Source organism: Sturnus vulgaris, chromosome 9 (assembly GCF_052056855.1).
Source record: "Sturnus vulgaris isolate bStuVul1 chromosome 9, bStuVul1.hap1, whole genome shotgun sequence".
NCBI classification, from domain to species: Eukaryota; Metazoa; Chordata; class Aves; order Passeriformes; family Sturnidae; genus Sturnus; species Sturnus vulgaris.
In genome coordinates, this window is record NC_142251.1 from 19,245,785 (window position 1) to 19,267,695 (window position 21,911).

General features: G+C 36.2%; 1 protein-coding gene across 1 annotated transcript in view; it reads left to right on the forward strand.

Moving 5' to 3' along the window:
• Positions 1 to 21,911, forward strand: part of LOC148222837 (uncharacterized) — a 47,488-nt gene that overhangs the window by 885 nt on the left and 24,692 nt on the right. The window contains exons 2-20 of the mRNA XM_088169551.1: positions 1,942 to 2,065; positions 4,196 to 4,332; positions 4,627 to 4,718; positions 5,761 to 5,869; positions 7,731 to 7,775; positions 11,126 to 11,164; positions 13,473 to 13,514; positions 14,702 to 14,737; positions 15,023 to 15,100; positions 15,395 to 15,424; positions 15,705 to 15,740; positions 16,953 to 16,988; positions 17,274 to 17,348; positions 17,969 to 18,010; positions 19,233 to 19,265; positions 21,034 to 21,072; positions 21,197 to 21,238; positions 21,419 to 21,454; positions 21,591 to 21,626. Coding sequence (XP_088025677.1) covers positions 1,942 to 2,065; positions 4,196 to 4,332; positions 4,627 to 4,718; positions 5,761 to 5,869; positions 7,731 to 7,775; positions 11,126 to 11,164; positions 13,473 to 13,514; positions 14,702 to 14,737; positions 15,023 to 15,100; positions 15,395 to 15,424; positions 15,705 to 15,740; positions 16,953 to 16,988; positions 17,274 to 17,348; positions 17,969 to 18,010; positions 19,233 to 19,265; positions 21,034 to 21,072; positions 21,197 to 21,238; positions 21,419 to 21,454; positions 21,591 to 21,626 — 1,107 coding nt within the window. The remainder of the gene's footprint in view (positions 1 to 1,941; positions 2,066 to 4,195; positions 4,333 to 4,626; positions 4,719 to 5,760; positions 5,870 to 7,730; positions 7,776 to 11,125; positions 11,165 to 13,472; positions 13,515 to 14,701; positions 14,738 to 15,022; positions 15,101 to 15,394; positions 15,425 to 15,704; positions 15,741 to 16,952; positions 16,989 to 17,273; positions 17,349 to 17,968; positions 18,011 to 19,232; positions 19,266 to 21,033; positions 21,073 to 21,196; positions 21,239 to 21,418; positions 21,455 to 21,590; positions 21,627 to 21,911) is intronic.

Here is a 21,911-nt window from a genome sequence, read left to right on the forward strand (position 1 = left end):
TGTTAAATCAGAGAGCTGATGCAAAGACAAAGCATCTCAGCTGTGTTTCAACTCGTCGTACTTGTATTTCTGGCTCTTTTCTAGCAAGAAAAAGAGGAAAAATTTCAGACTGGCTTTCTTTCATGGCAGAGTGCAGTTCCAGACAATTTTTCAATCCTAAATAAACTAGGACTTTGTGCTTTGAAATGGAACATATAATTAGAAACAGACTTTTTTTTTCCATCTCTCCATGAGTCAGACAGAGATTTCAACAACACAGAGTGGTTCATATTAAATCACTGTTTACCGCATCTGTTGATATAATAGCACCCACATGCAGTATTTAAAACTTAATTAGAGGTGGGCCACGTCAAAATCGTCACAAGAGATTGGATAACCACACCCAGCGTGCTGATACCAAAACATGATGCTTACCAGGATCCCATTACAGTGACACTTTGATGAGGCTTTGGAGGGGCAGTCTTCATCTGCTTTAAAGACATGATAACTTGCTTCTATCACTTTCCTGGTTGCTGCTCTGAGTAGTTGTGACACTATGCAAACCTTCATCATCCTACTTGGAAATCTTTCAGCATTTCACAGTCATCTGTTTCATTATTTGTTGACTCAGTGGCTTTTTAAAAAGTTGTTGAAGTTCAGAGTTGAGAACATGAATGTTCAGAGTTGTGTATTTTTCCCCTGCTTTCAGGTGCTTCTGTTACTTATTTCATTAGCACATACAAAACCAAATGACCTTACACAGTCATGCATGAATTAAGATACACAGGTAGATGGCACAAATTGAACATCTCTCTTACATTGTGTTTGAAATGCTTTTTAAAAATCTCAAGTAAATATCTCTATTCTCTTACTGTCTGTTGTGTCACATGAGGCAATCCTGTAGCAAACAGCATGTAAAATAGCATTATTAAATACCTCTGGAGATTTAACAGTTGTATCAGCAATTTTGTAGCTGGAAGAGTGAGTTGTTCATAAGATGTAATAGCCTTCTAAATTATGTAGTGCCATAGTTGAATGTTTAGACTTTGAACATGGGTTGGAAAATCTGGTATTGAACACTTGAGAATACTACTGGGAAATGTTTCCTTTCTTTCTTGGAAAGTTTACCATGATTGTCCATGCTGCAAGTGAACTATAAAGAAAATACCTTTTTTTTCATGGGCAGTCCTGGAAGATTTTACTTCAGTCTTGTCTTTAGTCATTTTTTTCTGAATTTCTGTACTGTTTGTAGTTTATTCTTTACTAATAGGAAGCATGCAGTAGTAATTTAGTATTTTTAAACTGTTTGGAAGTTACAGAGGACTTAGCAGAAATCTTCTGTTAAGTCCTTCAGGAAGCAAGTCCTTTGAAAATCTTTAAGAGCACTCCAGGGCATTTAACTAGATTTCTCGACCATCCCTTGGAAGTGAGAGTAGGGAAAGCAGTCAAAGGAGAGCATGCTAATGATGGTTATGTCTACAATTTGAGAGAGAGAGGTTTCCTTCTCAGTTCTTGCACAGCCAAGGAGCTGAGCTAAATTGGCCAGTGCAACAGCGAGGAACTTTGTTTTAAGGACTTTTCTAGTTCCAAGGTGCAATGCAGCAGACATGGCTGTTAGTAGATTGCTGACATGTAACCTGAAAATTTGCACTTCCATTAATAATTCAGTATTTTAAAATTCTAATATTGATGTCCCTTATTGCATTTTTCTGCCAGTGTATATAAGTATTTTATTTTCTTTTTTTTTTTCTTCAAAATACTTGAATGCAAAGCAAGAGCAGCTTTCTAGGCTTGATTTTTTTCCTGTCCTGGGGAAGAGCAGATATTTGCCAAACATGACACCAACTTAAAAGAAGTTACTATGAACTGTATTGTCTTTTTGTTCCACAGATGAGGAGACACTCCTGCTTTGTTTTTTTGTTCTGTGGGATATTTTTGCCTGGAATCCTTGGTTTTCCACAGACAAATACCTCAATTGATTGTGATTCTCTGTTACCGAACTATGAAGCTGAACCACAGACATCTGCACCACCATATATTATTGCTGTATCTTTTGATAACTTTGAACCAGGAAATGAGGTCCAAGGTAAACAATCTGAATGACATAAAATCTTTGTTCGTGTCTTCCAGAATTGCCAATCTTCATAAAAATCTCCCCATTTCCCTCTCAGTCTAGACAATTTATTCTTTAACTTCAATCTTGTTCATGTATACCTGAGATATTACTATTTTTTATATTTTATATCTGTATACCTGTATAACTAAAAATGCAGTCTTTCTTTCTTTTTTCTTTATCTAATAAATATATCTTACCTTTATGTTGGAATTTTTGTGACAAAATAAAGTGGGACAGCTGGCCAAACCGGACTAATAATTAGTCACTCTTTAACTTTGTATTTGAGTGTTTGCTGTTGAATCAGGCCTCTGCAATACAAAGGGATCCTACTCATTAGTTCTTCACACGCTGTCATCCTACAGGAAAATAAAAATTCAGGACGCTCTATGAGACAAGAGTGAGACATTTTGAGTCACCCTTCTAAGAGCTGCATCCCAGATTTCATCACATCGCAGGAGGTGGAGCTATTATGGCTTAAACCACCTTTTTATCTTCCTAATTCCAAATTGCTCTCTGCGTGGAGCACTTTAGCAGCCTTGTTTCTCCACAGGATGATGCCATCTCATGGTGCTGTCACACTTCAAGTAACTTGTGAATACTTCTTGTTCTAGCCCTTCACATTAGAAGAAGCATGGAAGTGGAAGAGAGTTGTGACCTGTCACGTGTCTGTTGGGTCTCAGTAGCTGAAAAAAGGCATTATTCACAAGAAGTTACTCTCTAACTGAGATTCTGAATTACTTTAACCTAGTAGCATGGATGTACTTCCATGGATAATGATGTATAGGGAGAAGAAAGGCCTTAGAGCCCTGTTACTGCTGCCCTTCTTGGGAAAACATGTGAAGAGCTCCTTCAAGGATGGGAGGGCTCTTTAAATACTCTTTAAATATTTAAAATACTATTGACAGAAAAATGGTGGATGGATTTAAGTATATGCAGACTGTTCAGCAAGTTAAATGAGATTTATCATGACAAAAAATATTGAATCCCAGATGCTACTAACCTTGTCTTTTTTGTCCCTTTTTATCCCTAATCATGAGTTTTTTTAGCAGTATTTTATCCGTGCTCCCACCTGTAAGCACCCAATACGTGCTCTCAGGGAGCCTCACTAGGTCCCCTTCCAGTGAGTCTGTTGCAGTTTCACTGTGACAGGCCATGTGCCACTCCTACAGGTCATCCCTGCTGCATTTAGCCCTGCATTCAAGGGCTCCATGTCATTGCTCCCAGGAGACCTGGGGAAACTTACTGAATTAGGACTGCAAGTTGATGACAAATTGGAAGGCTAATTATGCAGATGTTTATACATACTAAATTATCAAAGTATGATTGGCCTTTGCCTTGATTTTTGTGTCAATCTCAGTTCATCTGCCCTTGACAGAGATCTCCGTTCATAAACTATTATTCTGATTTTGTTTGCCAAAGTCCTAATAATGGAATTAACAGAGAAAAGTTATAATAGATCATAGCAAATTTGATTATGCATTTTGAAATCTAATTTCAGTTTTGATACACACAAAGCATGAAACTGCTCTCTACCATATTTTTCTGAGCTCCTTCAGTAACAAAATTTGAGTAATATTGATTAGCTCATTAACATTTCTTATTTAATGTAGAACATGGAAGCCAAACCGTAGTTTCTATTTTTTCAGTTGTAATACATAAAAATGTTTCTGCATTTCAGCTAATCTTTTATTTTAAAACAGAGGTAGAAAGAAATGTAATTCCCTTTCTCCTGTAGCAATTTTGACTTTGTAGACCTAATTAGATAGAAAATAAACACCTTTTTGGTCAGCAGGGCCACTGCTCATTTGGTAGGGCAGAATTCCTTTTGAAATTGTCAGTAAATCGTAAGTTTCCTGTTACTTTACAGAGAAGAGCCTTTCCATTTTTTTCCTTTACCTTTATTTTCATTCTCCTGATAATTAAGAAATTGTGGTTTAAATGTCTTTTTAGAATTGTACAGGGCTTAAAGTAATTTCTACACTGTGCAGAATTCTGCACAATGCAATCTTGTGCCTTGGAGTGAAGCAATAGCACGATAAACATTTAGGCAGTTTTAGTGGTATATGAAATTTACATTTCTCAAAATGCCTCTTTTCACAGTAACTCTAGAAGCACTGGGAGATGCTGGGTTTAAAGGATTTAATCTACAAGCTCGAGAAATAGATGGAGATGTTCCTGTTGGTACTTTCAAAATTACAGATCCCAACACTAAAGGCTTGGAATGTCATAACATGACGGTATGTGAGCAGTCTTTGCAATACTTACTGAAGCTTGGGTTTCTTTTAAATAATAGAAGTAGGGGTCATCCTTTATACAGCAAAGCTATTTCATTAGTAGGGTTTGAAAGGTTTGGTTTTCTCAAGACCTCAATCTACCCTTTATATGTATTATGAACCTAATGTAGAAATTCTCTGGCTCTTTGTAGGAGGACATCAGTGTTACCTGTTGTAGCAGAGACAGTTTATGTAATAATATAGCTAAAAGTCACTCTTGCATCTTATATAATTATATGGATTTCTTTTTAATTGCAGAATTCAGCAGTAAGTCATGCCAATTCAGATGTGAAACAGAAGATTACAACAACATGGATTGCTCCACATGATGTTAAAGAGCTTCAATTTATGTAAATAGTTGTTTTGTTTGTTTGGGGTTTTTTTTTTTTGCCTTGAAATTTTATTTCTATGTTGAGATAGACCTGTGTTGCTGTTTCAGATATTCTTGTGCATCATAGTTTTTTTCACATGGTTTGCCATAACTTCGCACTATGTTCATCAAATAATACGAGTTCCATTTCAAGATATAATTGTCAAATATAATGTCTTAAAGATCTCAATATATGTAAATAATTCCATTAAGCATGTTATTAATGGATCTTCGAGTAGCCATTTTTTACACTTTGAATTCTTTAATAACACCAGCAACAAAATATGAATGTAACTCCTTCCCTGAGAAAATGAAATTCAGACTTTATTCAGCTATACCTTTCTTCATTTTGAACAGTGGCAGAGTAGTAATTTGATGTAAATTCTTCTAATATAAATTTTAAAATAAGTGTATGACTTATGAACTAACTTCTGGAAACAGGAGATGTATATAGCCTGCTTTTAATGCTACATTTCTTGCCGATGTGAAGCTTGTAAAAACACCACCAACTCTAACAAATGCATGCTTGATGTATATTGGAAAATACCGAAATATTTGATAGCATGTATTGTTTGAAGTGCAGATTCATGATAGGGCCATCTTTGCCTTGCTTCATTAAATCTTGAGGAATACCAAGAGCAGGCAAAAGAATACAAAACCACAATTACTTCCACTCATTGTTGCTATGAGAATCAGCTCACCATCATAAATACAGATTGTCAGAGCATGTGGGACAATTCTTATGGACATTTGAGCCAGTGCTCCTCACTGGAGTCAGTGCTTCTTCAAACAGTGTCTGTTCTTCTTCTGCTTGTTCTCAGCATCTCTTTTAGTTGTCTTCAAAATTATGCTAGATGATAAGACAAGTCATTGTGAGGAGAAGTATTCTGTGAAACTTGCACTGTATACACTTAAAACCAGAACAGAGACCTTCTTGGATAGGGCAAAGGGGGACGAGAGTTTATTAGTATTTTATATTGGAATACTTTGATAAAAAATAAATTGTTTTGTTTTCTTTCTAGTGCAACTGTTGTTCAAAATCTAGAGAACTTTTGGGTTGGAATTCAAAGCAAAACTCTCACACCTACACATTCTGAGTCAGTTAATGCAACAGGAAAAAATAAAAGGAAGGTATGTTTTAGTGTATTTGAATGATAGAAATTAATACAGTAATTAAAGTATCTGTGGCTTGATACAAGATATGGACTTGTTGTCATTTATTCGTTAACTAAGATGGCCAAAATCATTAGATGTTTTCAGTAATTTTAACTGCCTAATCCTCTTATTAAAATGATGAAAAAATAAAGGAAATATTACTTTTCTCCCACAGAAATGAGGAAAATAATGATCTAATTATCAAAATGATCCATGTTTTAATGCAAAAAAATGTTTACAAGGCGAACTGTACTGTACTTCTGATGATACAGTGTGGTTCTTAACTGCTGCCCCCAGCACCTGGGAACTGTAACTGTAGCATATTCTTGAAAGGAGTTGGTAACTTTTTTTTGCCAAGAATTATGCTTATATGAAACATATTAAACATGATTGGCAGCTCAAGTAAAGAAAGTCTTCTCAAATCTACTGTATTGGACTGTAGCGGTGCTGATTTCTGTGAACTTGTGATCTAACCAAGAATGAACACCTGTCTTAAGTCTTTCACTTCACCAAGTGTATTTCCTGTTTCCTATAATAAGCTGTCCCCTTTTTTGTAATAATTTGGTAATGCTTTCTCTCCCCCCCCCCCCCCCCACAGGTTATGATAGAATTAGAATGTAACAAGGTAAGAACGATTTTTCTTCAATTTCCCAGTTTTCAGTTGCCTCAGTTTTAGAATTTAGTTTTCAGAATTCTTTTAGAATTCTTCCCCTACTGGGCCACTTGTTTCATGCCTGGAGCATAAAGATTCCATTGTACCATTCAAATTACTTTCCTAGCAAGATATCATTAATGCTTTCATTTTTATATTCAGTTTTGAAGGTATTTTTGTTTTGAATTAGTTAACATCAGTTCTCAGATGATAGTGTTAAAATGTGTCATGTACTGTCAGCAATGAAACTCTTGATTTCTTCACTCAGACTATCAATGTGAGTTCAGTTGATTTCCTGTTTAAAGTAATGGGGTATTTTTACACCAGTCAATAAGCATTAACTGGAACCTGCATTCTCTTGCAGCGTGGAGGAACTTACTCAACAGGCCGGTGCATCATGGTAAATATTCTTTCTCCTAAGACATTGACGTGCTGCTAACTGCCCAAGATCTCAAGGCTTAGTTAAAAGTTGCTTCTAGACATGTCCTCATCCACCTTGTCACCCAATTTTGTTTTCTTATTGTCAGTTTATCTTTTGATTAAAAATCCAGAACTGTCTAAAGGGTTGTCAGCCTTGTTACCATTTCCTTCTGTAGATTCTCTCCGGCTAATCTGAAGTAATTCTATAATAGAAGTGTTGTTTTTTCTTTTTTCACTCTATTCTTAGTGTTTGCTTGCTGTTCAAGGTCATTTATTTCAACAGCTCTGAAACCTTGCCTTTTTCAAATCATGATCTAGCTATAAAATCCAGCTATTTGATTTTTTTTCCTTTGAAAACTAACCCTGGCAGCTCAGTGAAGAAGCCTCTTTTCCTTCTTTGCTTTTTTACAGCAAATATGCTAATGATTACACAGTCATATGAGTACAAAGCTTTCATCTACTTTTTAATGATTTTGATCTTGTAGAGCTCCTCAGTGATGGACATCAAGTGATGACATCAGATAAAAAAGGATGCAAGCAGCAGAATTATGTTATTTATAACAGCTGCATTGGCACAGTTCTGATTATTTGTCTTGAAAGATCTCTGAAATAATTTTAATAGCATCAGTTGGTGAACTGAGGTCATAGAGAACTACTTTGTGGGTTCTTCCTTATCCCACCAAGTAGAAGTGTCTTTCCTGATAATCACTTATATAAAAATAATTTTTCAGCAAGGTAATAAATGCTAGTTTGGTTTCTTTACAGGTTGGACCTTCCAGTTCCTCTCAGAACAGCTATTCAAGCAGTCAGGTATGAGTCCTAAATTCCAGCATTTGTATGTATTCCTTCAGTAACCTTGAATGACTAAAATTCTGTAACTGCAGAGTAATGAGGTGATTTAATACTGTACTGAAATATCTTCTCTGCTAGTTAACCCAGAATAGCAGAGGTATTCATCCAGCAAACAGTATGTTCATACCTGGGCTAAGTTCAACTACCTCCACCCTGTTAAACTCAATAGCTTCCTCCAGTTTAATAGACATATTGCATTTAACACCAGACTGTATTTGCAGTTGAAAATTTGGGGATATCACTGTCTGGGTAGCCTTTTAAAACTTCTGGGGTAGGTATATCTGCATTGTCACCACTTTCACTTCATTAACCACAGCAGTGCACACTTGGTTTTAAGCTGATTATCTCCACTACCATTAATAAACCTACTTTCTCTTTAACTCTTAGATACTTTCTGGTATCTCTCCAGATACTTTCAGGTATCTCTCTTTCTTTAACTGAGCTTCTCAAGGATATGTTTCTTACTACTTACTACTAACTAACCATAGTTACTCTTGATATTTATTAGCGAATTACCTGGTAATATTCCATTTCTTCAATCTTTACTGCTTGCAATGGAATGACCAGATAAAGAGAAACAAAAATTATTTTGGTGTACATGCTAAAAACTGTTTTTCTTCCCTATATTTTTTTCATATCTATCATTTTTCTATCATTCCTTTCTAAGTGTTGAGTTTTTCATCTTGTCATATAACTACTTGAAGTTACTAATTTTTTTATAAAATATGACTCATTCAGTAAAATTTTGAAAGGCTTCATGACCAGTGACAAAGTTGACAAAAATTGTATGAAATACAGATGATGATGTCTCATACTAAATTAGAATTATGACAGGCAGTGCCTGTGAACTAGTAACCTCTTGCTTATCACTTGTTTGCACATACACATTGTCAACTGCAAAGCTTTTCATGCCATCAACAGGATGGCATTAGGTTTTTTTCTGCTGCCCCCATTTGGGTTTTTATATGAAAATAATTGACTTCTCTTTTTATTTCAGGGTGGAGTAGTCTACACAATAAGCAAGAGTGGATGTGGCCCTGTAAGCACTATTTTTACATTTTCTTTTTTGTCCCCAGCATAACTATACTCATAGTAACTCCTAGCTTTGAATGCCATTATTTAATGAATGTTCATGTGGGAGCCTCTGCTCCAACTAGAAAATACTGATGAGAAATAACTGGTTTCTTTTTGGTCTTAGGGAGGTGCTGCTGGTGCATATGGACAACATGCCTGTAGAGATGTAAGCTGGTTACAGATGTTTTTACTGATTGTCTCCTACTATGCTTTTAAACTCATCTCCTTATTGCAAATTGCATTTGATTCTCTTCTGTAGAGCTACTGAGATCTTCCTAAATATATTCAGGATAATAGTGTTAGCTTGACATATTATGCTGAGATTAAAATTCAAAATTAAAAGGTGTTTATATTGCCAGTTCCTCAAAACCTAATAATTTATGTTTTAAGGTGTATATGTACACATAGGTGATACATAACATCACCTATTATAAACTCTTATTTTGTTACCCTACTAAAATGTCAGAATTCTTACTGTGTAATGCTTTTTATCAGGTAAAATTATTGTCTTTGGATATTGCAGATTGTGGAATATTATTTTGGGTTTTTTACAATCTTTGCATATTAATTCTTTAATTAGTAAAGAAGTTTTTATTGTTCATCTCATTTATTTCATTTTCACTTGAAAACAGGTTAATAATTAGCAAATTATTGTATGAATAAATACTTGATTTATATGTTTATTTCAGAGTGCATCCTTATCCAGCAGTGGTCTCACTTATGGCCAGGTAACTGTGTTTTCTAACATGTTTTTAGTTTCCTAAGGTATTCCAAACCTAAGCAGTTATGCCCAAATTTATCACACAATAATTAAATTTATGGAAGGACATAAAGGCAAGCTCTCTTCAAATGATTTAGTAATGACCATATCTAGAAATAACTTCATCAGATGAATTGCATATTTGGTGTTTGTTGCTATATCCCTACTTCTATTTTGTACCAAAAATCAATTCTATTTATTCTATGAGTGGACAACAGTTACTTTTATTATGCTTTTCCAAACATCAGTGCTTTCTTTGACGGTTTCTAAGAATGAAAAGTATTTTTCGTGGCTTTTGCTTATACAATTTTACTCACTGATTGATTAAAATGCAAAACATCACTGCACATTATTATGCACTTAATTTAAATAATTTATCTTGTTATGAAATATCCCAATTTTTCCAGATTCTATTGCAATGGTAGCTTTTCTAGTTTTTAGGAGATGATTCTGGAGTTTGGGTTGGGTTTTTTTTTTTATTAAGGTAGAAGAGCTTTTTTTCCCTACTAATAGATTATTTTTAGTACAAACAAACTTCCAGTTTGATGTCAGATGAAACATTTGCAGCTTTTATACAGTACTCTGTAAAACTAGCAAAATAATGTGGCTTTTTAAAAAATTAAACCTGTTGCTTTATTGCAATTGTTCATTTATTAACTGCCAATTCATTTTCTTTGGACTCTTACTTTGTTTGCTACTTCAGGGGTGTCATGTTAGTATAATAGTCTTGTGAAGAATAGCACTGTAGTTAATTTGCCATACATTTACCCTAGCAACAAATGAATTCTGTATTCTTTACAGTCTGTCCCTTCAAGCAGTTCAGATTCCAGTAAGAAGGTAAGAACTCCTCTTCAAAGGGAAAAAATTCTTACAGTTAGAACTTGGCATCGTTCCTGTTATTTCAGTCAAGACTTTTCAAGGTTTTAATCCAGACTGATTCATATTATTTGATTTGGTTTGATTCTTAGAGGTGAGGAGAGCTTCTAATGAGAACATTAACACAGCAGAATATACAATTATTGCGTTTGGCTTATTTCAGGGGTTTTTTTAATGAACTCAATATCAAGTCTGTTTTATTTTTTATCATAATACTGAATAAAAACAAATAAATTGATGTTCTAGTTTGGGGTGGAAAGCTGAGAATCAAAAAGGGTAGACAGAACAGGCCAGTAGATATGGTACAAGACATGAAATCCTGCTTCTGCCTCTACAGCTCAGCCATTATTTGGTTTGGGACAAATCTTTTATCTGCTTATACTCTTGTGTAAACTATGTATAAATATATATCACTCTTTGCTTGGTAACGTGCATGAACGTTTTTTATAAAAATGCTATTTTATAAAAGGGATCTTCCATAGCATTATTATCAGAGTTTGTAAATTTACAAAGTGTAGTATTCTTCATTTTTCTGACATATTTAACAATTTAAATAGTCTCTATGGCAAATAAACAGCTCCCTCTGGTTTCTCCATAGGTAGTGGTCGTTGCCAACAGCAACCCTTTTCCACCTGTGGTAAGCTGTTTTTCTCTATGATATACATTTTCTCTACAAATAATTTTGACCCAAAAAGCTTTCAAATATCTACGTTTTTAATTTTTCTGAAATATTCCTGGAGACAATTTTTTGGCAGGCAGGGTTTACCCTATGTGCATAGTTATCTTCAGGGAAGGTGTGTTATAAGATAGGTACAAACCTCATGGTTCTGTGATTGAAGTTAAAACTTGCAGAGAGTGGATTTGCTGCAAACACCAGGTCTCCCCATATATGCAGTCTTTGTGTTCCTGAATAGTTTTGATTTTCTGTTTCTGTTGCAATTTTCTTCTGTAAGTTCGCTTCCATTCTCATTTTTCAATTGTTACATTTCCACTCTGCTTACTTTGAACTAAAACTAAGTTTAGCCTTCATGTGCTTGAAGTGAGCTTTTATAATGTAATATTTTATATATGTTTAATTTTTAATAGAACACGTTGTTTTAATTTGAATGAATGTTAAGATACATTTATTCTATGCCATCCTTTTTATATCATTCTTTCACATTCCACTATGTATTGCATCTAAAATGTAAGGGCCCTTTTCCCCTTTCTCTGCTGTAATGTTCTGTTTGAGCAAGACAAAATAATGAAAGATTTATCTGTTTCTTTGCAGCGTCACACCTTCCCTCAGGTAAGCATACCTTTCCTTGTGGTTCCTATAGTGTCATTATAGTTTTTATGGGATCAAACCAGTTGTCTCAGGATGATATGTGCTACTCTTTTACATTTGTGCCTCATGCCCCAGAGTTCAGCAAAAAAATGTCTGCATGAGGAAGTGGATTTGTATGTGTTGATGTATGTGCAGTGCAGGTGACAGTGAGACAGGCTGGAGGGGTGATGGTGTCTCAGCTTCCCTCCCCACATTTGGAAAAGCCCAGCTGATTGGTAGTGCAAGGAGGTGGTGCACATTACCTGTGCTCTGCTGCTTCCCACAGGAAATGTAAGAGCAGAAAATTCCTTAGTGGGGTCAGTCTGCCTCCCCAAACCTTCAGAGCTGAGAATAAACGAGCTTAATGCTGGGTACATCACACATACGACCTTTCCCTTTATTCTCACATTCAACTTGATATTTTCTGTTAGAGTGCATTGCATTAAACAAGTCAATTAAATGTGCTATATTATGTTTCTTTGTTTCTGGATTTTTTTCAGAGTTTGGGAAGCTCTGCTACAAGGATCATAGTACAGGTAGACATTTTCTTGTCCATTATACTTGAGTTTTCAATGAAGATTTGTCTTAGTAAACTAAGTAATAATTCCTCTCTTAGGAAACAAGTGTGGATAACTTAGAGATATCTTGGATGTCCACAAACTACAGTAGAGTAGGGCATTTCTGTGACTGCAGCAAAGGGGATATCTTAGCTGGTTGCTGAATAAAGATTATTGCAGCTGTTTTCTACACTTAAAAAATTTGAAAACCTCTGTATGCAAATTCCATTGTGCTCTTGGAACTGGCAAAATTTGACCATCTCGGTCTGTTCAGGAAGGAGTTTGGAATTCTACAACTAAAGCTTGAATGTTACTCAGTATCAAATATAAATTGCAATATAAATTGCACAGTTCCATTTTCAATTACACAGTCCATTTTTTAAATGGAAACACCAGTTCAGAATTAGATTTTTAAAATCCTGCCATTAATGCTTAGGTGAACTGTTGTAATTGTAATGTTGCTTCTTGATAACCAGGCACTTGGAAAGTTGCTTGCAATCTAATCTCATTAAGAGCATTCTTATAAAGTATTATGAATATCATTCAGACATGTTTTTCTGTTCTCAATGTGTAAATATAAAAAATATTTTATTCCTCTCATAATCCATATATTTTGTGGGAATCAAAATCTTTTTTGCAGTGGCCTTTCCATATGTTAAATTGTAACTGTGGGTTTTTCCAATTTTGTTTTGGCAAAGCCTTTGTCAAAAGTTTGTTGTGCTTATTAATGAAAAAAATCAGTCATAATGTGAATACAAATAGATATGAGTTTAAGGCAATTTGTGAGATACATTTGAAAGGCAGAATTATTGCCACAATATGACACAAAGGTGTATTATACAATTAATTTTAATTAAGAAAATCATATCAAGATATATAAGTGATTTTAGCATTTGTGTAGGATTTTTATATACCTTTTATAGCATATGGAGATGCATAACATAAGAAAAGGTGTAATGAACTCTGTGGTTTTCAAACTGTCTAGTAGACAGAAGAACAGAGTTGGTTCTTGAAATGGCTTAGTTCATAAGCAATTCCTCTCCAAAATAAATAACCTTTTGTTTTGTTTTGTTTCTGTGTAGAGTGGACAAAAACAGCAAACCAGCAGCAGTACTTATGTTCAGGTAAGTAAACTTTAAAAGTGTTATAAATATTCCCATAGACTTCACTGAAACAGGGCAAGAACAACTTAGGACTAAATCATTTTCTGCATTTAAAAATGGATTTTGCAGGTGCGGGTGTTTCTAATTCCCTGGCTTTTGTTCATGAAAATACCACCTGATATTGGTGTTTAAATTATTCTGTTCGTGATGCTCACAAATTCATTTCCATGTGTGATGGGTTGACATGAAATGAGTGTATTCCACTCAGAGCACAAAGGTCATGGCCCTGAGAGGAAGAAATTCTAAGCTCATCACCATCAGCCCCACACTGATAGATTCAGAGCCCATGCATATTAGACCTCAAATTCCAAAAGTTGTAAAGGGTAGTTGCTGAGCCATATCAAGAATGGAGAAAAATCATAATTGTGGAACTATGTGCAGTGTCTTCCAGCATTGCTTTAAGCCATGAAGATAAAGCTACTTGTGTGAAAAAAAAAAAGTGAGGGAATTTTAGAAAATACACAGTGGCATAATAAATTATTGCAAACAATATTCAGAACGTTCATAGTATGAACTAAAGTATGAAGGCTCTTTCGGTCTTGCTTCTCTTGGGGGCTAGGGGAAGGAGGGATGCAAAAGTCTGTCAATATTCTCTGTAGCACTAATTGCAACCAGAAAACTGTTTCAAAGGGTAGGTATGGCTTTTAGGGTTCAGGGCCACAGAGAGGCCACTACTCAACATCATGAATATTCAATATGCACAAGGTTGGCAGTCATGGCTTCTGATGAGAATAGGACAATCTATTACAGGGCTGTTAGCATACTGCTCTGACTCCTTTGTGCTTTTTGAGAAATCTCCATGCAGCTCTGTTTCTATAAACATAATGCTCTATAAGGAAGCCTCCTTGTCAAGGTGGTAATTATCTTCTCTTTATTTAAAGGGTTCCCAAAGCAGCCAGTCCTATGGTCAGGTGAGACTTTGTTGCTGAAATGTATTGAGCTTTTCTATAGGAGCCTGTCTTGTAAATGGGCTTCAGGGCTGGGGCAGATTTTTTTGCCTTCTTGATGTTTCTGAGTGGTCCTTGATTTTGGTTTTACTACTGAAATACCATGAAGGAAAAAGGAACATGGTACAGAGGAACTTTTCTGTTGCTGCTGTACTGAGTCAATCAGCTTTGTTTACAAATATCTTCTTACCTTCCTTACAGGCCTACAGACCTCAAGGTGGCAGTTCCTATGGACAGGTAAGCATCAGCCAGTCACCAGTCAGAATAGAGCATTTCAGAAATGGCACTGCAAAGGCAGTCCCTCAGAATTTGGACTTTAAAGGACATTTTCTCTGAAAGTGTCTCTTCTCACTCAACATTTATGCACCTGCTGCTTATTGATCTGGAAGCCCAGTGTGTGAAATCATCACACCCAGCATCCTTGTGAGAGGCAGGAGATGGCTGGCTCTGCATACTGCCCTGCTTGGCTTTAGGAGGTAGTTGCTTGCTGTTGCTAATGCAGGCTGGATTCCTTACTGAAAGGGAAGTAACCAAACGGTGTCCTTGTCACAGGGTGGACCAAGTTACTCAGGCGGCAGCAGCAGCAGCTCCTATGGCCAGGTAAGCAAACTGGCTGTTCTGTAGAAAGTTCTTCACTCATCTCTCTGTGACTGGCAGACTTTGGAGAGTGATATTTCTCTTGGCAGTCTGTGTCTCAGTTTGGGCTGTGGCCTCTGCTGAGAATGAGACAATGTGCTGCACACATGCACAGCTGTTAGCATGCTGCTCTGTGTCCTTTGGTACAGGAAGAGCCTTTTAGGGAATACCCCACATGCAGCTGTTATTTCCATAAATATCGTGCTCTATAAAGAAGCCTCCTTGTCAAGGTGGTAATTGTCTTCTCTTTATTTAAAGGGTTCCCAAGGCAGCCAGTCCTATGGCCAGGTAAGACTTTGCTGAAATGTATTGAGCTTTTCTGTAGGAGCCTGTCCTGTAAATGGGCTTTGGGGCATGGGTGGTTTTTTTTCCTTCTTGGTGTTTCTGAGTGGTCCTTGATTTAGTTTGTACCACAGAAATACCATGAGGGAAAAAATAACCTAGCAGAGAGGAGAAACCTTTAATGGAAATGGGCTTTTCTCTCTGGGGTTCTGTGATTCTGTTTTGGCTGTGCTAGGACTCCACTTATGCAGCTCTGTTTACAAATGACTCTGTGCCTTTCTTACAGGGCTCCCGGCCTCAAGGTGGCAGTTCCTATGGACAGGTAAATGTTAGTTGGAATAGAACATTTGAGAAAGTGAAGTGCCATTGCCCTGAAGAGTTAGCATATTTTAAAATACTTTCTCTTCAAGTCACGTTAAATTCTTAACCAATATATCTCTGAATCCATTTCAAATGCTTTGTTGTGAACATGCCCGTTGTGTTTTTTGTAGATATATACAGGAATCATAGATTTCTGCTGCTATCTTACCTTTTCCACACATGTGGAACTTCATAAATTTATGGTAGAAATAGGCTATTTGATGCTGTACTCATTCCAGTTGATGGTATAATACAAATTTATAGTCAGTTCTTTGCTGCCTCCTTTACTGACAGCAGAGAAGTAGTGTTGAGAAATTAAAGAATCTTGGGTCAGATTCTCAGCTGAATTAAGAATTTATCTTGGATCCTGCAACCAATGAATGTCTACCTCCCTTCACAGTTTACATATACATTAAAGCAGCCCTAAAATAGCTTTGAGTTTTGTCAGGATCTCTATGTCAGACAGCAAAAATAGATGGCATACTTTAAATACTTTTTGGTAATCCCTGTCTTCATAACCCTCTCAGGCAGCTGTGGCACTGGTCTGCATGTACATGAAACAACTGCACTGTTTTGAGATTATATTGAAGGCAGATTATAACAGCAAATTAGAACCACAGTAACCTAATATTGCTGAGATTTTTTTAATACAGTCGTCCTTGTCTAATTCATTTGACCTGCTACTTTGAATTGCATTGTTTTGTTTCCATTTTATGAAGCAATATTTTTTCAAAGATTCTATTGTAGTTTTTAAAATTGTTTTTTCACCCTAATTTTCCCTCAGAGGAAGGGAACTATGCAAGTGAGGCCAAAGGAAAATACAAATTGATGAAATCAATATTCACCTAGTATTCAGCATTAGCCATCCAAGCCCAGTGCCTGAAAAAAAGAAGGAAAAATGAACATAATAAGAAAATGTTGTGTTCCTTCCTGGAATCTCTCCTAAGATTGGAAAACTGTCTGAGACAGGTGCAAAACTACTCTGTGATTATCATTCAATAATCACAACATGACCACCTATTATTTCTCTGGAATATGAAAGATAAAATAACTCTAGTTAAGCAGTAGAGTCTGTACATTCTCTTAGTAAGTCTTCTTACCCCAAAAATAGACATTAGAGAGGCATCTGCTTTACAAGTGCAGTAACTATGAATCAATCATTAATTTCATACAGGGGTACCAGCCTCAAGGTGGCAGTTCCTATGGACAGGTAAGCATCAGCCAGTCACCAGTCAGAATAGAGCATTTCAGAAATGGCACTGCAAAGGCAGTCCCTCAGAATTTGGACTTTAAAGGACATTTTCTCTGAAAGTGTCTCTTCTCACTCAACATTTATGCACCTGCTGCTTATTGATCTGGAAGCCCAGTGTGTGAAATCATCACACCCAGCATCCTTGTGAGAGGCAGGAGATGGCTGGCTCTGCATACTGCCCTGCTTGGCTTTAGGAGGTAGTTGCTTGCTGTTGCTAATGCAGGCTGGATTCCTTACTGAAAGGGAAGTAACCAAACGGTGTCCTTGTCACAGGGTGGACCAAGTTACTCAGGCGGCAGCAGCAGCTCCTATGGCCAGGTAAGCAAACTGGCTGTTCTGTAGAAAGTTCTTCACTCACCTCTCTGTGACTGGCAGACTTTGGAGAGTGATATTTCTCTTGGCAGTCTGTGTCTCAGTTTGGGCTGTGGCCTCTGCTGAGAATGAGACAATGTGCTGCACACATGCACAGCTGTTAGCATGCTGCTCTGTGTCCTCTGGCACAGGAAGAGCCTTTTAGGGAATACCCCACATGCAGCTGTTATTTCCATAAATATCGTGCTCTATAAAGAAGCCTCCTTGTCAAGGTGGTAATTGTCTTCTCTTTATTTAAAGGGTTCCCAAGGCAGCCAGTCCTCTGGCCAGGTGAGACTCTGTTGCTGAAATGTGTTGAGCTTTTCTGTAGGAGCCTGTCTTGTAAATGGGCTTTGGGGCATGGGTGGGTTTTTTCCCCTCTTGGTGTTTCTGAGTGGTCCTTGATTTAGTTTGTACCACAGAAATACCATGAGGGAAAAAATAACCTAGGAGATAGAAACCTTTAGTTGGTCTTCTACCTTTCAAACAGCCTGTCAGCTAAAGCCCTTGAAAATTTATATCTGTGTTTGAAATGGAGAAGGACAATATTTGGATCATGAGCTGGTCTTTTCTTTTTTCCCCAGCAGGGTGGATCTGCTGCTTATTTTGGCAGCAGTGGTTGTGGACAGGTAAGACTTTTTCTCCAAACTATATGAAAATAAACCCAGCTTTCTTTACAATACTAACATGTTTTTAATAATTTTTATAATGTTTTCTAGTTTGAATTCTATTGTTTCCATTGTTACATGAACTTCTCTATCACAGAAGTCAAGAAAGGCTGATATTGTTGTAACCAATATGAAATGGCTGCTCTCATTTAGAGTTTCACGTGAAAGACAAGTGATCAATCTGTCTACTCATTAAGTATATAAAATCTTTGCTTGGGAATTTTTGGATGTTGCTCCATTTATTTTCTATAGACAACAACAGGACTAGAGAGTGGCTCAAATGGAGCAAGAATTATATTAGTTGTTTTCATCCTGATTCCATTTCAACTTGTGTATGTCTACAACGGTGTAAAAACAATATCTTTGATGATGAGATCCCAGGGGAAAGGATCATGGATGAGGCCAATAGTAAACCTATGTTTAAACAAATATATTGAACAAAGCAACCAGAATGAAAAATAATCAGATACAGACATTTTTAGCAGTATTTAGCAGAAATATTAGGATTAGTGTAAGTTAGGCCTGAATCCAAATGCCTCTGAAAGGATCATAAGGAGCAGTAGAAGGACACAGTACCAGCAATGAAAGTGATAAACACTGAAGAATGTGTTATTTCCATAAGCTGTGTCACAGGCTGACTTATCAAGAGAAGACCTGTGCTGTAATAAGGGAAGGGTGACAACCAGGGTAGAACTCTTTCTGTGTACTGTTCCTCATCTTGTTATCACAAAATATACCCAAACCAGGCAAATGAAGGGCTCTGAGCAGAAGCCTTGCCTAAATCCATGGTGGTGAATCTAGCAAGAGACTGATGGTCACATTTAGATGTAATGTCACCCAACAGTAACAGTTACTTCCAAAACAACCCCACCAACAGTTCATCTTTACCAACCAAGAGGAACAGGGATGATACAGAGAGACAAGAATTGCCAACCTACCTCTTTCCATGTGGCTCACAAGTATTCCTTTGATCATCAGTGTGCAAGTGTCTTGATGCTTGTATGGGGGTGTGAGAGTGACAGAGGGTAAAGCCACACACTTAAAGGGTTAAACAAAATGAAACTCACCCTCTGTGAAGTTATATGTTGAATTTTGTTACATTAATTCTCACATCCAAAATGTTAAGGAAACTAATTACTTTGCAAGAAAAATGGCATTTACCTTTTTGTTTGGTTTTTGACAGGGTGTCTCCTATGATAGCAATCCCTGCCACCAGGTAAATGGACTTTCTTCTTTAATTTTAAGAGGCATCCAAAATTAGTTTTGCTGCTAGCTTAATTAGTCCCAAATAAAGATTCATATTGCACAAATCCATGTAATCTTACAAATTTTGAGATTAGAACTCACTATCTTCCTATACACTGGAGTATCACAGGGGCTTTGGAGCCTTTTTTTGCCCCTTTTTCCTATCATTGTTTTGAAATGTCTAATTCTATTGGACATTAAGGCCAGATTCTGGAAAGAAGAAGTCTGCTGCAGACTTGCTTAACTAGCATGACTTAAATCAGGGCTGGAGCTCACCAGCCTCTTTTCCTATCAAAAGCCAGAAAATATTTTAGGACTTCCAATTGAATACCCTGGAAAAAAAAGTTCATACAGTGAATTACAGATAGCTGCATGTGTATTTGTTACAAGGCCAAATGTTGGAGCTCTATAGACCACTATCCTAAAACATGTCAGCTATGTTTAAAGAAGTCATCTCTGTGATATTAAAAATTAGGCAGAAAATGGCAACAGATGATTTCCTTTTTATTCACTATACTTCTTTTGATTCTTACTGAGTTTTCACAAGAAACAGAAAAATTGGATAGATTGCTTCAACAAATACTGTGTTTTAGAAATATAAATATATACTGTATTTATAAATATGCAAACAACATAGATGTTGCTACAATGTGTTATTCTAATGTGGTACAGTATATACAATATATATTTTACAATAAAATATATTATATGTAATAAATGATTGTTACTTGATAGAATTATGTATTTAATAGGTATATCTTTTATAACAGCTTTTTTTTTCTTAAAAGAGAACCTATGTCTTTTTAAGACAAAAAAAAGCTTACATTTTGGTCTAAAATCTTCTAGAACATTGGGAGATAATACTTTTTATTTCATTTTTCTTTGACTGTTCTGAATGAAGCCTCAGTTCCATTTTAGTGAATGGCAAATATCCCACTCACTTCAACAGTTCAGTATTTCACTATTCTTACTATGCACTTTTGACTTCTACAAAGATCTTTTCTGATTTCACTGGAAGGAGTTACATTCCTCTTCTAATGAGGGCACATTAAAATACACTGATTATTTCATTTAAAACCTTTTCCTCGACGTCACTGTATCTCACAGGTCACAGATTCCTGTATAGTAATTCTATCAGGAGAACTTGTATAAATTCATTCTGTTTGTATAAATTAGGTCTTATACAGGAGAAATAACTACATTCTCTAGAAAGTGTTCGGAATGGAACTCATCTGGGCACTAGACTTTACTTACAGCTAAATGTTTTAGGTTCCTTGATTTATGTATTCTCTAGTGTTTACCATTGCATTACTGGCAATCTGCACATCTGCCTCTGCTTCTTACTCTTACTAAGCAAGTATCATAGCATTCATCAAAAATATTCCATGGCCAAACAGTGTCTAAAGCATTTTATCTGATTTACAGGGTGGATCACAGGGTAGTCAGGTAGGTAGATCTTTATTATCTATTGGTAAAAACTTTTAAAGCAATTCTAATCCACAGTACAGTTTTCTTGCTCATGGAGATCTAGACTCTTGCAGAGTCTCTCCATGTTCAGTCTGTAACTCATTCTCTGCAAACATACTTTTTATCAGCCCTGAAATTCCACTTACATGAAAGTGGAAGTTACATAGAATTTCCACAGAACTCAGCAACCTAGGATAGCTCTATGCACTCAGATAAAATTCAGCTGTCCAGTGTTATGACTCCAGCATTGTGTTGCTGTTTTGTTTTCACAGGGTGATTCATACTCCTCACAAAACTATGGTGGCAGCCAAGTAAGTGTTGCCTCTCACTGAGGTTTTATGATGGTTTTAACTTCCATGATGACTGAAAAATATCTATCTGCAATATGATAATGTAAATTCTAATTATTTTGTTGTTGTTTTTGTTGTTTCCTAGCAGAGTGGATCATCATCCTCCCAAAATTATGGTAACAACCAGGTAGGTAGACCTTGATTTTCTCCTGGTAAGAATTTTTATAATGTTTGATAATTTATCCAGATATCTTGCAAATTGTATTTGTTCAAAGGAATCCTAGGCAATTGTTTATTCCAGCTTTAGAGTCTCTGAACCAAATCACAGTTTCTTCTGAAGTAGATTTTATATTTGTTTGTTTTATAGGATGGATCCTACTCACAAAGCTATGGTGGTGGCCAAGTAAGTAATACTCTATTACACTGCTCATACATCACTTCGTATGTGATGTATGAGCAACTTTAGCATCTGCTCAAAATCAGGTTTTCTATATTCTAACTTTCTCCAATTTTGATTTGGTTTTTTATTTGTTTTAAAGGGTGGATCATCCTCAGACACCTATTATGATAATCAGGTAAGTAGTTCTTTCTTTCTCCTAGTTACATATTATTTGTACTCCCTGCATCAACTTTCTCAAAGATCTAATAAAACATAATTGTTTCTGTGCTCTTCGTGGTTTGAATTTGTTTTGTTGGATTTTTATCTTTTCTGACGATTGGAACATTCCCTGTCAGCCACTATTGCAGCTATGGACTTGGCTCCTTTTTGTCTTATAAAGATCCTAATTTAATTTAACTCAGCTTCTTCACACGAGCATCTCTTCTGTCTTGTAGAGTAAACATGAAAGTGTATTTTTAGC